The 16,482-nt window shown below is 49.4% G+C and overlaps 1 protein-coding gene across 8 annotated transcripts in view; it reads left to right on the plus strand.

The window, feature by feature from the left end:
- The window catches only part of Mprip (myosin phosphatase Rho interacting protein), a 134,574-nt gene that overhangs the window by 101,429 nt on the left and 16,663 nt on the right, over positions 1-16,482 (plus strand). For 3 of the 8 annotated variants that reach the window (XM_029569090.1, XM_029569093.1, XM_029569092.1), the window contains 6 exons: positions 898-987; positions 3,460-3,569; positions 3,960-4,037; positions 6,869-7,433; positions 9,436-9,552; positions 12,174-15,983. In XM_029569090.1, coding sequence (XP_029424950.1) covers positions 898-987; positions 3,460-3,569; positions 3,960-4,037; positions 6,869-7,433; positions 9,436-9,552; positions 12,174-15,983 — 4,770 coding nt within the window. The remainder of the gene's footprint in view (positions 1-897; positions 988-3,459; positions 3,570-3,959; positions 4,038-6,868; positions 7,434-9,435; positions 9,553-12,173; positions 15,984-16,482) is intronic. The other 5 variants (XM_029569089.1, XM_029569087.1, XM_029569088.1 and 2 more) reach the window with 2 other exon arrangements.

Here is a 16,482-nt window from a genome sequence, read left to right on the forward strand (position 1 = left end):
GAAACTCACTTTGGAGACCAGGCTGGCCTTGAGATCACAGAAATCCATCTGCCTCTGCCTCCCAAGTGCTGGGATTAAAGGCATGCGCCAGTTCTTTTTTATGTGTATGAGTGTATTGCCTGCATGTATATAAGTGCACCCATGTTGTTCATTGCCTGCGGAGGTCAGAAGAAGGTGTCAAATTCCCCTGGAACTGGAGTTATGAACAGTGGTTTGCTACCATATGGGTGCTGATTTGAACCTGGGTCCTCTGCAAGACCAGCCAGTATTCTTAACCACTGAGTCATCTCTCCAGCCCATTTTTTTATTTTATATGTATATGAGTGTATATGCAGTGCCTACGGAAACTAGAACAGTTGTAAGCCACCATGTAGGTGCTGCAAACCTAACCCAAGTCCTCTACAAGAACAGCAATGCTCTTTTTTAAAAGATTTATTATTTTTACTTATTTATATGTTGAGTGTTCTGCCTGCACGCATGTAAGTGCACCACACATATGCAGTGCCTGTGGAGGCCAAAGGAGGGCATCAGATCCCCTAGAACTGGAGTTACAGGCGTTTGTGAGCTGGCCATGTGGGTGCTGGGAACTGAATCTAGGTCCTCTGCAAGAGCAGTAAAGCGCTTTTAGGTGCTGAGTGATCTTTCCACCCCAAGAGCCTCCTTAGTTTGCAAGCGTGTAAAAGAATTTCCGTATCAACACATTTGGGATGGAATTTCCTTGGCCAAATACACAGGGAAATAGTGGCATGGATACCCCAAGGAAGGGGACTTGGATCTGGCAGTAGTGGAACAGGTGACTGTCTGTGAAGTCAGTACAAGACATACTCGTAGAGATAATGCTCACTTGGGCATCAGCTCTTCTTGAGTCTTTTCATACCCTCTCATTTCTCCCTGAAGGCAGCTGACCTGGATGGAGAAATTGATTTGTCCACCTGTTATGATGTCACAGAGTATCCAGTCCAGAGAAATTATGGCTTCCAGATACATGTAAGCCTGGGGATGGAAGGGAGACTTGACCATCAGGGTTATAGCTCCAAGAGCCTACTGTCCAGGCTGGGGGTACCTCTGGTGCAGGCCTGACTTATATGTGTGGTCAGCCATTTTTCCTGTTAGTGGTGATGCCTCCATTCTATGGCTCCTGCCCAGTATTCCTGATGTGTAGTGTGGACAAAAAATTAGGCATTTGCATCTCTTTCCAAGGATGTTGAAAGGCTTTGTTATAGAAATTGCTCTTTTTCTTTTATGCTGGGATATAGTCATTGGAAGGGTGAAGGATATGGGGAATAAAATGAATGTTAATTTTTCAAATCTTAGCTTTTAATTCACATTGGCTCACAAGTTTTGGGGTTTTTTTTTCCCCAAAATCTTTTGAGGTACTCAAATGAGCAAGGCATGGCCCTGCCCTTTAAAAAGTAATCTTATTGGACACCCCTGATACCAGAGTTGATCAAGGGCTGCTTGAAATCAGCTGGGCCCCAGAGACCAGGAATTTCTAGGAAGCTTGCCTGGGCCTTGGTGCTGTCTTCATTGAGACTTCATGACTGTGATAGTCAACTCTCCAGGTTCATGGTTGGTGTTTATTCTTTCTGATGCAGCAGCCTGTCCTTACATAACCTTGTCACTGCCATTACCAAGTGGTGTCCTAGGCAGACCACAGTAGCTCTCCAGTCACCCAGAATGTAGTCTTGCAAGACACTTCACAGTTGCAAGACAAGGCCAGGCCCCTCTTTTCATCCCTTACCAGAGCCTTCAGAGTAACGGCACGTAGAGAGTTGTACCATGGAATTTGACTTGTAGCTCAAGGCTAGAATTCAGGTGGGCTCACTAGGGGAAGCTCTTTATGGTTTTGGGGCCCAGAAACTCAAGTCCATTTCTGTGTTCAGTTGATAGACACTTGAAGGCTATCTCAAACCCACCAAACTTAGAGGGACCAACCCACACCCCTGAAGGTCAGTGTCCTTGATGTTAGGAGGAGCCTGGTGCCTGTCCCTGGACAACTGACCATGGCTGTACTCTATGCAGTGGGTGTATGAGAAGGAAGCCACATCTTGGTCATGTGTGCTCCCATAGCCTGGCTCCTTGTTGCCCAGCTGCAGTGTTCTATCCCTGTTACCTTTGAACGAGGTAGGATGTTCTGGGAGTTGGATGCTGAGCTGAACCTCCTTTTCCAGTGGGAATCCCGTCCCCCATCCTCAGCTTGATTAGCAGATGTCTCAAAGCACTGGTTTGTGCAATCTGAGAACTCTGCTTTCTTCCTATACTAGCCATGGTAAATGGTGGACCAGTTTTCCCCTAAGGAGCTCAGAAGAGGGTGTTGATGCAGAAAGCAGGTAGGGGTAACACCTGAGAACAACACTTGTATATCAGGAGATGCTGTCCAGGGGGTGTAGAAAACACTAGCAATGAGATACATCTGGCAGAACTTGCAGTAGGGAGGGAACAGAAGGGAGACTAGGCAGGTAGCCATGGTATTAGTAGGCAAGGAAGGAAGAACTGAAGGTGTCAGGGAGGAAAGATGAGTAAGGCAGGACCTGAGAGCTCCTGCTACTGCTGTGTGGTGGCCCCCGTATACACTGGCCAGAGACACAGGGGATATGATTCTTCTATAGTTCTGGTTAGTGGAATGTTTGAGGCAGTGACGGGCTTTCTGAGAGCATGAGGTGGGCAAGTGGCCCTGAGGCTCACAAAGCTTAGCTGCAGAACTGAAGCCAGACTCTAGAAGCACCTGTATCAAGGGGTAGAATGGACCAGCTGAAAAGAATGTGAGCTTTCTGTAGTATTATGACCCCCTGACACATAAGCTGTCATCAAGATTTCATCTTCCTACCAGCTGATGTTGTTAGAGTACCCTTGGCTGAGATTTTGGCTTCCTTGTCCTATCTGCTTAGTGTTTCCACTGTAAACAGGCTCCTCCTGACCCAGCCAGCCAGTGACATCCTTCCTACTCCACCAATACCTTTCCTCTGCCAGTGCCTTAATTCTCATCACCTGAATAATGGCAGGAGTAGTATAGTGAGTCTTCCTGCACTTTCTGAGCAGGTAGAGACCCCAGGCTGTCCCTTGTATCTGTCCACTTTCTTCTCTTTTGTCACACTGTATACCTGTGTTGAGGCTGCAGGATGCTGGACCTGGGTTCTAGCATTCTACCTATCCTTAGGCTGGTTCTGTGTCCTTGCCCCCAGGGCTAGAAGAGCTTCTTGAATAGAGTTATCTTTATCCAACTGTGTGCGGCCTGCAGGTGCTACATAGAAGGCACTAGTGTATGCTGGCTTGTGGAGGAAACACTCAATTCACCATTCCCCCAGAGTATGGCCCTGTCCCAAGCAAGTCACACACAACACTTCTAGGAAGGATGCCTAGCCTTGCCCTCCTTCTTATGGGACCTTTTTATCTTTGGAGATGGGAAGCAGTAGTTAGCCCCCAGGGCTGGCCACTGACGGACTGGTATTTTTTGTGTAGACTAAGGAGGGTGAGTTCACACTGTCGGCCATGACATCCGGCATCCGGCGGAACTGGATCCAGACCATCATGAAGCACGTACACCCAACCCCTGCCCCAGATGTGACCAGGTAAGATGGTGGCCGTGCTGAGGGAACCCTGCTAGTTACCCTAGGGTACCTGGTATTCCCTGATGCCTGAGCCCAGCTACACCACAGCATGACTTCATTCCCTTCTGGCCCATTGTCAGCTGGCCGCATTTGTCCCCTGTGATTCTCCATCTTTCTGCCTTTGCCAACCTTTACTCTGTTAAACTGGCATAGTCAGCCACACACATCACCTTCATGCCTACTGTCAGCATGAACGTCTCTATTAGTTCAGCCCTTTACTGTGGGCCCTCTGGTGGCTGTGCCCTGACTGGGTGAGGACACCCTGAGCTGCCATACAAGCCACCATAGCTTTGTACTTCCTCAGAGTCCTTTTGCCTCACTCCTGCATCTGTTTGGTTTTTGTGCAACCAGGAAAAGCTTCTGTCTGAGACTGTCGGTGCTGAAGCCCAAGTTGGAAAAGTGTGTTCTCTCCTGTGTTAACATACTGTGGTGCGTATCCCTTGGGACACGCTGCATGCCTCCTCTTCTTGCTCTGAAGGTTCCAGACATGCCAGTGTTTATCTTCAAGGCAGCAGAGATGCTCTGCAGTATGGTGCCAAGTTTTGCTCTGCTGCGCCCAGTCCTCATCCTGAACACCTTGTCCTTTCTCAACTGGATAGTTCATGTTACTGCCAAGCATGGTTTTGGTGTCAGAGGTTCGGCTGTGTGGAGGTGCAGGTGGCCTAAGGGTGCTGGCCCGTGGCAGCATTAGCTGTACCTGTTCTTGGCTCAAACCTTTCCTCCTCCTGGATGTTGATTCTACTCCTTTTTGAATGAGAAGGAAAGGAAACCTGAACAAGAGTTCAGCCCCCTTTCTGGTATCCATCATATGCTCATTTCTTTACTCATCAGCAGACAGTATGTATTGATTTCTGCATTGTAGGACCAGGAGGTGTCGATGGAGAATGGTCCTATGCCATCTCTCAAGAGCTGTGCAGTGTGGTTGGAAAATGAGCAGTGGCCTCCAGTCAAGAGCAGAGCCTGTAGTCCAAGTCTCCTGGAGCTTATCCCAGCTCCTGTGGGAGGCCTAGCCCCAAAGTGAAAAAGACACTTGACTGCCCTGCTGAGACTTCATGCTCAGATGGAGAGTCATGGCTGGAAGAAATCAGTGTTAGGATGTCCAGGGCAGGCTCTCATACATGCATGTTCATGCTGTGCTCCATAAAGGAACTGAAGCCCAAGGTGATATCAGTATTTGTTTCATGCCGAAGTGGGCCAGTCATTGTCTTCCTGTCTAGAATCTACTTTACAGTCTAGTGTCTTCAAACTGGTACAGTGTCCTTATACCTGTTTGTTTTTAACCTATATTGCTGTAATTAGTTGAGGCTCTTTCATAAGAAACCTGGCTTGTTTTATTGCTACAACTCCAGAATGTATTAGAAGCAGGGACAGCAGTGTCAGAGCTGCTGGCCTTGCCCTGCTTCTCGTTGCTATCTGCAATCTGTGGTGAAGAAGTCTCAGTACAGCTGGCCTTCCAGGTTGGGGCTTCCTCTCCCAGGAACATGCCTATTGGGAATCCTGACTGGGGATCACTGCCCCCTGCCTGTTCCCATGTGTCATTTCAATTCCCCTCATAGACCTGAACCTCCACCAGTGTTCTTAGCTCATGATTGTGAAGGATCCACTCTGAGTTATGTTTTGTTTTCTTGTGCGAGAGAGTGTTACTATGTAGCCCAGGTTGACTTACATTCAGTTCTCCTGCCTCAGCCTGCTGAGTGCTAGGTTATTGGTATGTGTTCCAGCTCATTTTTATTTATATGTATCTGTGTGATTTTAAACTGGACCCTTGCTGATCTTAACTGCTCTAAAGCTCCTTGATTCTTTTTTAAAAATACTTAATATTGTGTGCGTGTATGATGTTTTGGGGGTGTGCATGCCATGGCACACATGTGGAAGTCAGAGGACAACTTTGGAGTGGTTTGTTGTATTTATGTTTGCTTGTTGCATGTGTGTGTGTATGCCTTTAAATGCACATACTATGATACACATGTTGCTCAGAGAATAACTTATGGGAGTCCATTTCTGCCCTTCTACCATGTGGGCTCCGGGGATTGAACTCAGATCATCAGAGTTGGTGGCTGTCAGAACAGGTGACCCGAAAGTAATGGAATTCACTTTCTCTTTTCTTTGACATCCTTTTTGCAGTCTCCTTCTTGGCCTTAGTGTGAATGCAAGTAATCCCAGTACTCAGGGAGCAGAGGCAGGCAGATCTCTGTGAGTTCAAGGCCGGCCTGGTCTACATAGTGAGTTCCAGGCCAGCTAAGGCTATAGGGAGACCCTGTCTCAAAAAGACCAAAAAAAAAAAAAAAAAAAAAATACGACAAACAACAAAACCGAAAAAACAAGTGCTCTTTTGGGTCCTCCTATCACTTCCAATTCTGCTGAGGCTTGGATAAGACAGGGCCAGCTGGCAATCACTGGGACTCTACTGTCAGCAAGCCCACTCCCAGCCCCTTGCCTTGTTACCATTGGTGATGTTCTGGTCCCCTCCCCAACTAGATGGGAGGTCTTTCCAAAAATCTTCCTTGGGGAAGATTGGGAAAAGGCAGAGATTCTCCATGCTGATGATCTTCTTCCCTGTTGCTGCTGGGCAACTTGCAGCACCAGCAAGCTTAACCTGTACAATTGTGCTCCTGGTCACCCCTTTTACAAAGTGGTAGATTCTGTGCTGCCTTTTCCCTGGTGGGGTGGGTTTGTTACTACCTGGGCCACCTATCCCCTTGACTTATAGTCTCAGCCTTTCATTCTGATCCTTCTGTCATGTCTAGGGCCATAGTGGGTGTTGTTATTATTTTATTTTTTATTATTATTATTATTATTATTATTAATAGAGGTAATGGTGTCTCCTGCTTATTGAAACCCCTGAGCCCTTTGGAGGAGCTCTTATTCTGTCATTCTGCCCAGTGTGGGATTGCTTCACAACCAGCCTCACCAAGTGTCTGGACAGTGGCTAGGCTGTTCTCACATGTGAGGCTTGCAGGAGTTCCTCAACTCCCTTTTCCTCAGCATCTATGATAGGGCCTCTGTTAAGACTCATATCTCTTAAAAGTATGAGAGCTGGAAGTCTCGGGAGTAGCTGAGGCTTTTCGCTTCCCCTCCTCACCAAGTAGGTTTGGGTTCCTTAAGGAAAGGGCACGAGGCACAGGTAGAACATTCTTCTCTCTGCATTTGGAAGCCACTTTGGGGACAGAAAAAAGATGAGGAACAGATGTGGGCTGGTCCCGTGACCTGCCCAGATATCCAGACTTTCTGACCAGTGCTGTTTGCTCCCCACCCCATAGCTCATTGCCTGAGGAAAAGAGTAAGAACTCCACTTCTTTTGAGAGCTACTCAAGGCCAAATGAGAAGCAAGAAACTGAGCCAGGGGAGCCAGATCCCGAGCAGAAGAGGAGCCGAGCTCGAGAGCGGAGACGAGAGGGCCGCTCCAAGACCTTTGATTGGGCTGAATTCCGCCCCATTCAGCAGGCCCTAGCTCAGGAAAGAGCCAGCACTCTTGGGTCCCCTAATCAGGCTGGTGAACCTGGGCACCCAGGTGAACTGGAACGTGAACGAGCTCGGCGACGAGAAGAACGCCGCAAGCGTTTTGGGATGCTGGACACCATGGATGGCCCAAGTGCAGAGGATGCAGCCTTACGCATGGAGGTCGACCGCAGCCCAGGGCTTCTGGGCCCCTCTGATCTCAAGACACAGAACGTCCATGTGGAAATCGAGCAGCGGTGGCACCAAGTGGAAACTACCCCTCTTCGGGAGGAGAAACAGGTGCCCATCGCCCCTCTGCACCTGTCTTCCGAGGATGGAAGTGAGCGGCTCACCACACATGAGCTCACGTCTCTGCTGGAGAAAGAGGTAGTGTAGGATAGGCCTCCTTCCTCTAGCACCGTGTACTTCATTGCTAAGGTGGCAGCCAGTCTTCCCTTGGACCTATGGGCCTCTAGAAAAGCAGATCTTTGCAATCAAAGTGGAGGCTCATATAAAGAGTGCCAACTCAGTGGCAGAATGGGCTGTAGGCCTTCCCCAAAGAATAGAAGGTATGAATAGAATTGTGTAGCCAGATACAGGAGGCTGGTGGTAGCTTGCAGGGACCTGTTCCACCTGTGACAAGGCATGAGTAAGGGGTGTTGAGTGAGGGATGGAGGAGGTATGAGCAGAGATAGATTTTGCTTTGTATGAGACAGCACTGGAGAACAGAAGAAAGCCAGAAGTTGGTATTTTGACAGTGGCCTAGAGACGGTCATTCAGACCCACACGGGCAGGGGCAGACATTGGGAGGCAAAGACTAGATCCTAGACATTTAGGACATAAAACAGGGCTATGTTGAGCTGTGGTGTGGCAGACATTAGATGGGAGTTATCCTGGGATCTGGGGACAGAGCTGTACAAGCTAGCATCCTGTGTTTATAGCATTGAGGAGTCTCATAGAATGTGTCTCACATCTGTTTATATCTCACTGGTGAGTTCCATGGCCAAAGAAGTTACAGGATGAACGTCCTTAATTCAAAAGTCCAAACTGTTCCAAAATCCAAAAGATTTTGAACCTTAACATGACAAAAACAGAAAATTTCCTACTGTGAAACTTTGTTTCATGCACAAAATTATTCAAAATACAATAGGTGAGGAGGAGAGTGAACCTGTGTTTAGCACTGCCAAACAAAACAAAATGTCCAAATAAGATTACCTTCAGATCCTGTGTGTAAAGTGAAAATGAAGCATAAGTAAAGTTCGTGTTTAGATTGGTCCCCATCCTCAAAATTGCTCGTTATTATATATAGTTCTAGAGTCATTTAATAAATAAGACAGCAACAACAGCAACACTCTGAAATCCAGAATCGCCACTTGAAGCATTTTGGATGTGCTAAGCCCGCCTAGGGCTTCAGTTTTTGTACCCTCAGGAGCACTTTCCTCAGCAGGCTTCATATGTGTCCTTTCTGTAGTAGCCAACTGAAGATCTACCACCTCAGCTTACCTCCTGTTGCTGCTGCTTTTCCCTATTTTATTAAATTTATGAGCCTTGAGAGATCACTAGCACTAGCACCAACACTTTGATTTTTCCATTTTCTATATCCATTAATAAAATAATACAGTCAAGATGAAATAAAGTAATTCAAACTTATAAGACTCTAAGCTATCAAAAAGAGCCTTCTGGTCTGCAAGACTGCATGTTGAGTTTTTATTTAGATAGCAGTATGGGGTTCAGTCCTTAACATTTGCCTGCCTCTTGAGGCACAACAGGGCAGGGCAGTTCCCTTGTAGCTAAGCATCAGGGAGGATCTCAGGGTTGGAAAAAAAAAGGTGGGTGACGAATAGTGAATCTGAAGTTGCTGAAGGCAAGAGTGTAGAGGATTCCATGTCTTATTTGAGAACATATAGGAACATACCCACATGGCAGCCAGCAATTATAACTCTAGTTTCAGGGGCTCCAGTGCCCTCTTCTGGCCTCCATGAGCATGGCACACACGGTACACATAGGTACATGCAGATTAAACATTCATACACATAAAAATAAATTAGAAAAGCTTTTTAATTTAAAAAATATGAAGTTTTCCTTTCTCCGTGGGGCATAGCCTCTCCCCAGATACAGACTTTCCACACGGGCTATTGGGCTTGCATAGTACAGCTATGAGCTGATGTGGAAGCTTGGTGGGGGCAGGCAGGGATGCCTAGGGCAAGAGCAGGAAACGTCTCTCAGCCACGAGAAGGGAGCAGTCATGCTGTTTTCATATATCTGAAACCTTCATTTCCATATGCTGTGGGTATCCACTGAGATTTGAAGACTGTTTTGGCCCCTGGGGTCAGCTGCTTTTGTTTATTGTCATCATGTTGCTTTAAGTGTTGTTTCGTTTTACCAACAGCTGGAGCAGAGCCAGAAGGAAGCCTCAGATCTTCTAGAGCAGAACCGGCTTCTGCAGGACCAGCTAAGGGTAGCCCTGGGCCGAGAACAGAGCGCCCGGGAGGGCTATGTGCTGCAGGTAGGGTGGGCAGCTGCCCAGCTGGCAGTACACCCAGGGGCTTCAGTGCGAAGGACCTGTTCAGGCCCACAGGCTAGGAATGTGCAAATACGGCAAAACTTGGGTCAGCTCCCAAGGACCGGTGCTGTGTTCTGTGTTCATTTTTCCTGTTACTACAACATTTTGAGGACTGTGCCTGAAACCTCTACATCTGAGGATTGCTTTTTGGTAATGAAATAACTTTGGTGGTCTCTCTTTTTGGCTCTCCAGCCACTGTGTTTTTATTAATAGTATGTGTCTGCATTCCATTTCTCATTGTTTTTACCATAATGGGATTTGGCCCCTTGTACATATTAGAGAAACTGAATAATACCGCAAGCCAAGTACACCCCCCATCCCCCCACCACCCAGTTCCACCTGTATCTCTCTCTATACCACCTGCAGCAGACCTGCACTGTTCCTACATTTTTTTTGGTCTTTTTGAGACAGAGCCTCCCTGTAGCCCAAGCTGGCCTGGAACTCGCTATATAGATCAGGCTGGCCTGGAACTCACAGAGATCCGCCTGCCTCTGCCTCTGCCTCTGCCTCCTGAGGGCTGGGATTAAAGGCATGCACCACCACACCCAGCCTGTGTTCCTGCTTTTTAACTTTCTGCCCTGGCCAGTTTCAGAAGGACATGGCCATCTAGCCAGAAGCAGGTTGAGGGCAGTAGCAGCTAGGGTGCTGAACTGACAGCTCAAGTCCAGTGTCCTTCTCTTGGAGATGTCTGCTGTAGAGTCCTGCTGCGTTCAGGTTTCCAGGGTATGGCAGCCCTTCTGGGGGTATGTCACAAAGCAGTCTCAAGGTAGCCTGGTATGAGGACAGATGGCATGTATTGTCCTATGGCATCCTAGACTCCATGCTAGCTCTGAGACATGAAAGAGACATACTCTTGCCCTGGGGTATTGTCCTGCTGGTGGGGAGTCAACAAATAGGTTTTGGGGTAGTAGGATGGGGTAGGGAAACTGAACTGAAGCTCTCGGCAAAGGCCAAGGATAAGACATTGGAGTCAGGTCCCAGGTTCTAGTCTTGCCTCTGGGCCGCTAACCCAAGAAGCATACCCCTTCCCCTATAGCAGCAGCCTCCTGCCTGTGTGACTTAGATCTAGTGCCCTTCAAAGGCCCAAAGTATCTTCCAAGTTGACATTCCCAGACCTTTATACACTGACCTTCTCAGTGTGAGTTATTCAAGGCTCAGGTAAACCAGAGGTCCTTTACTCCCCTCTAACCACAGCCTGCCTTGCCTTCCTGCTCCACTCCCTACATACTGCTGCATGTGCCCCTGGCCTACCTCTGCCCTGCATTCTATGTTCCTGCACCCTTCTCCCTTCTAGCAAACTCATTGCCATTCCTACTTCAGACTTGTACCTGGAACTGGTCATAGCAGGCATCTCCTTTGTACATAACCCACTCAGAGAACCTTTAGGTTATTCATTCAGGCCCTCCCTCATTTGGAGTACATCTTTCTAAGCCTTCATTGGAGACCTAGTGATAAAGACACTGCTGAGAGGCTTTGCACATTGCTAACCTGTGTGTCTAATGTGACCATCACATGCACTTACACTGAAGACCCTGTTGGTCAGCACTGGACCAACTTCCTGCTCAGTCTAATAATACGTGATCGCACTACCCCTGAGCTTTGGAAATGTTTATAGCCAAAAGTGAAAGGGGGGAAGGGGCCTTTGGGGGCAGAGGGTTAAGAGATGCAAGCTCTGGTATGGGTGTTGTCCTAATTCCTGGGAGGGATCTGCATGCTTTGGATGGTAAGCATGGTGTGGAACTAGAACTTACCTGAGTGTCACATCTGTGGCTTCCCCACCAGCAGACAGAGTGAACCTGGGCAGGTCAGATTCTTGGCAGGGCTCTCCTGACCCTTATCCATGCTGTTTTCCCTGCTTTATATTAGTTCAGTCTCTGTTGTGTGTTTCTCAGTTTGGGGAGTTTTTTATTTTGGGTTTTGCATGCTTCACTCTTATTTTGAGCACCGAAGTTTGTTTTGTTACTTACAACACATTTTGCTCCATGGTCTACATTGCCCTCATTCTGTCTCCTTGCAGGTAGATTAGTTTTCCTGTTACTCTGGAGTCGTGGCTACACTTTCTAAAGGAAACGGTTCAATGTCACTTTGCTGACATCTCTCAAGCAGTTACCTGCCTTCCTTCTCCCTCTGTCCTGGAAGGAAGTGATGTCACTTCCCTGCACCTCATGCCCTGTGCTTATTTAGACCTGTGGTCTAGAACCTCATACTTCATTTTGCAAAACAGAGGCAGGCGCCCTCTTGTCCTTGAATCTCTGTTTCACTTCTCAGCGTGTTCCATTATTCAGTTTTATTTGGTTTATTTCTCCTAGGTGCTGTTGAGTTAGAGCTGTTCTTTGATGTTTTTGTCCATGTTTTCCGTTTACGTGGAAGCCGCTATTTGCCAAAAAAAACCACCCCCCCCCAAAAAAAATTTTCAATTTTCTTTAAATGAGGAAAAATAATGTGCAAAGGATTAAAGCCAAACCCACCAAGGAGTTTTTCTATGGTTGATCCCGCCAGAGGTGTGACACTCAGAATGGGGTGGCCCGAGTGTTACTAACCAGTATTTAATCGGTTTTTTTAAGACTGAAGTGGCCACCTCCCCATCGGGTGCCTGGCAGAGGCTCCATAGAGTCAACCAAGACCTCCAAAGTGAGCTGGAAGCCCAGAGCCAGCGGCAGGAGCTCATCACACAACAGATTCAGACCCTGAAACGTAGCTATGGGGAGGCCAAGGATGCAATCCGGCACCATGAGGCCGAGATTCGGAGCCTACAAGCAAGGCTCGGTAATGCTGCTGCAGAGCTGGCCATCAAGGAGCAGGCTCTGGCCAAGCTCAAGGGGGAGCTGAAGCTGGAACAGGGCAAGGTCCGTGAGCAGTTGGAGGAGTGGCAGCACAGCGAGGCCGTGCTGAGTGGCCAGCTGAGGGCCAGCGAGCAGAAGCTCAAAAGTGCAGAGGCCTTGCTGCTAGAAAAGACACAGGAACTGAGGGACCTGGAGACGCAGCAGGCACTGCAGCGAGACAGACAGAAGGAAGTACAGAGGCTGCAAGAGCGCATTGCTGAGCTCACCCAGCAGCTGGGTACCAGCGAGCAGGCGCAGCATCTGATGGAGGAGAAGTTGCAGAGGAACTATGCACTTCTGCTGGAGAGCTGCGAGCAGGAGAAGCAGACACTGCTACAGAACCTGAAGGAGGTGGAGGACAAGGCCAGTGCCTATGAGGACCAGCTTCAGGGCCACGTGCAGCAGGTAGAAGCCCTCCAGAAAGAGAAGCTGAGTGCAACATGCGAGGGCAGTGAACAAGTGCACCAGCTAGAGGAACAGCTGGAAGTCCGGGAGGCCAGCATCCACCAGCTAACCCAGCATGTACAGAGCCTCCGAGATGAACGGGACCTTGTCAAGCAGCAGTTCCAAGAGCTGATGGAACATGTGGCCACATCTGATGGGAACATGGCTAAGCTCCAAGAGAAGCTAAGGGGAAGAGAAGCTGACTACCAGAACCTAGAGCACTCACACCACAGGGTCTCTGTCCAGCTGCAAAGCATGCGCATTCTGCTGAGAGAAAAGGAAGAGGAGCTGAAGCACATTAAGGAAGCACACGAGAGAATTCTGGAAAAGAAAGACCAGGACCTCAGTGAGGCTTTGGTTAAAATGGTTGCCTTGGGCAGCAGCTTAGAGGAAACAGAAATTAAGCTGCAGGCAAAGGAAGAATTTCTAAGGAGATTTGTAACTGATCCTCCAAAGGATATTGAGGAGTCTCAGAGCACCCCAGAGGACACAGAAGAGGACAGTAGCATTTTGCCCTTGGGCCAAGTCACCAGAGCACTTCCAGGCTTTACCCCCTCACAACCAGAAGATGAAGACCCAGGCACTGGTGTAGGGGAGGAGGGTAGCAGTGGCAGCCCCAGCAGAGAGGAAAATATGGTGCCCCCAAAGTCTGCGGACATGCCTGATAGGGAGGGGCATCTTCAGAGCACATCTAAGCCTGACCAGGGAGCACTTGGCCTTTTTAACAAAAGGCCAAGGATCCGATTCTCCACGATCCAGTGCCAAAGATACATACACCCTGAAGGTTGTGCAAAGGCCTGGACCAGCAGCACATCATCCGATACCAGCCAGGACAGGTCACCATCAGAGGACAGTGTCTCCTCAGAGGCCACCCCTAGCACATTCCCTGCAGCTGCAGACTCTGAGACATACCTCTCCATAATCCACTCCCTGGAGACCAAGCTCTACGTCACAGAGGAGAAGCTCAAAGATGTGACTGTGAGACTGGAAAGCCAGCAGGGCCAGAGTCAGGAAGCACTGCTTGCACTGCATCAGCAATGGGCCAGCACTGAGGCACAGCTGCAGGAGCAGCTCCGTGCCAGCCTGCTACAGGCAGGTGCGCTGGCCTCTCAGCTGGAACAGGAGAGACAGGAAAGGGCTGCAAGCATTGAGCACCACGCTGGGGAGCTGGGAGACTTCCAGGCCAAAAATAGCCATGCCTTGACATGCTTAGAGAATTGCTGGGAAAAGATAAAATCTCTGCCACAGGCTGACCAGGAAGAAGGACAGGATGCACGAGTGGCCTCCCTGGCCAGCATTGAGAGTGTGCTTGGGAGTGCCATCAAGGCCCTTCAGCCCTGGGTGGCCCCTGCAGACAGCAAGACCCAGGTTGAGCAAGAGAAGGGACATTGTATGGAAAGTGGCATGACAACTGTGCAGCAACCCTGCCAGCCTATACTGAATGAGCAGGAGCACATGAAGCTGCTTTCTGCTCAGATAGCCCTGGAGGCCTCACTCATCAACCAAATAGCCAACTCTCTAAAAAATACCACCTCGGATGTGTATGGTGTTCTCTGTGAGCTCACTAAGTCAGAAGAGTGGCCACTGAAAGAAGAAAGTGCTACTCTGTCTGCTGGGGCTCCAGTGGAGGCCTGGGCCAAGAAGGTGCTGGTGGATGGAGAGTTCTGGAGCCAGGTCGAGTCCCTGAGTAAGCACCTGGGGACACTGGGAGAAGAAGCAACCTGTGTATCAGGAGACAGGCAGCAGCATATCTCCCAAAGCCTGGCTGATGCCACATGGGTTCGTGCAGAACTCAGCTTTGCCACACAGTCAATAAGGGACTTGTTCTACCGCAGGCTGCAGAGCATACAGGAAACCCTACGAGGGACTCAAGCAGCCCTGCAGCAGCACAAGTGCATGCTGGGGGAAATCCTGGGAGCCTACCAAACCCCAGACTTTGAAAGAGTGATACAGCAGATCTTGGAAACCCTTAGGCATTCAGCTGGCAGGGAAGACCAGGTACAGACATCCTGGGACCTGAGCCCATTAGGAGAGATACTGAAGCCAGGCACAGATGGCTTCCAGGAACCCTTGCAGGCATTGCACCAGAGCCCTGAGGCCCTTGCTGTCATTCAGGATGAGCTGGCCCAGCAGCTGTGTGAAAAGGCCAGCATCCTCGAGGAGATTGCAGCTGCCTTGCCAGCCATATCTCCTGCAGAGCCACTTGGGAGTTGTCAGCAGCTTCTACAGATGTCACAGCATCTCTCACATGATGCTTGTCTGTCAGGCCTTGGTCAGTATTCTTCATTACTGGTTCAAAATGCAATTGTTCAGGCTCAAGTATGCTATGCAGCCTGCAGAATCCGCCTGGAATATGAAAAGGAGCTGCAGTTCTACAAAGAGGCCTGTCAGGAGGCCAGGGGTGCCTCATGCCAGGAGCATGCACATGTAGTTGGAGCCCTGCGGGAGGAGTATGAAGAACTCCTCCACAAACAGAAGAGTGAGTACCTGGAGGTAATCACCCTCATTGAAAGGGAAAACACTGAACTCAAGGCCAAGGTGAACCAGATGAACCATCAGCAGAGATGTCTGCAAGAAGCAGAAAGCAAGCACAGTGAAAACATGTTTGCTCTGCAGGGCAGGTATGAGGAAGAGATCAGGTGCATGGTGGAGCAGCTGAGCCGCACTGAGAATACACTGCAGGCTGAGCGCAGCCGGGTTCGAAGCCAGCTAGATGCTTCAGTCAGAGACAGGCAGGCCATGGAGCAGCAACATGTGCAACAAATGCAGACACTGGAGGACAGATTCCAGCTGAAGGTCCGGGAGTTACAGGCCGTCCATGGGGAAGAGCTGAGGGCCCTGCAGGAACACTACATGTGGAGCCTACGGGGAGCCCTCAGCCTCTGCCAGCCCTCACATCCTGAGGCCTCGCTGACCCCCAAGCCATCTGAGCCTAGGACTATGCCAGCAGCCGAGGGTGAGGCAGAATCTATGATGGGGCTACGAGAACGCATCCAGGAGCTGGAGGCCCAGATGGATGTCATGCGAGAGGAGCTGGGCCATAAGGAGCTGGAGGGTGATACGGCCACCCTGCGGGAGAAGTACCAGCGAGACTTTGAGAACCTCAAGGTCTTTAGCACCACTTATTTTCCAGAGCCATTTCTCCTTGGTGATGCAAGAAGGAGGCTTTGGGGGCAACTGAAGTCTCAAAAGTGGGATTGGGGAGGGGAGTGTTCTTGACTCTCAGCTGTTGTGCAGGCAGAGTTGGGAGATACTCTTGCTGGCTCCCTACTCCTGGTTGCAGAGTGGTCTCACCCAGAAGGAAGGCTAGCAGAAGGAAAGCAGCATCCCTTACAGAGAGAAGAATGTGGTCTTCCCTGGCCTCTCCATACTCATTCCCTCACCTTCTCACCCTCAAAGAGCCTCTTCTGCCCCCAGGCTTGAGGCATCAGTCTAAGGATTGCCTCACATCTCTGGAGGGCAGTCATCCACCTCACTATTCTCAGAGAGTAGAGCTGGTACTTGACAACACAGGAATATTTACAAGGCAGTATCAAGGGTCCCTTGTCCATCCTAGCTTTCCACATGAGCACTGTATTTAAGAGGGGCTTTTTCAGGAGCATGGCTC

The sequence above is a fragment of the Nannospalax galili genome, unplaced genomic scaffold (assembly GCF_000622305.1).
Source record: "Nannospalax galili isolate Female #2095 unplaced genomic scaffold, S.galili_v1.0 scaffold441, whole genome shotgun sequence".
Classification (NCBI taxonomy): Eukaryota; Metazoa; Chordata; class Mammalia; order Rodentia; family Spalacidae; genus Nannospalax; species Nannospalax galili.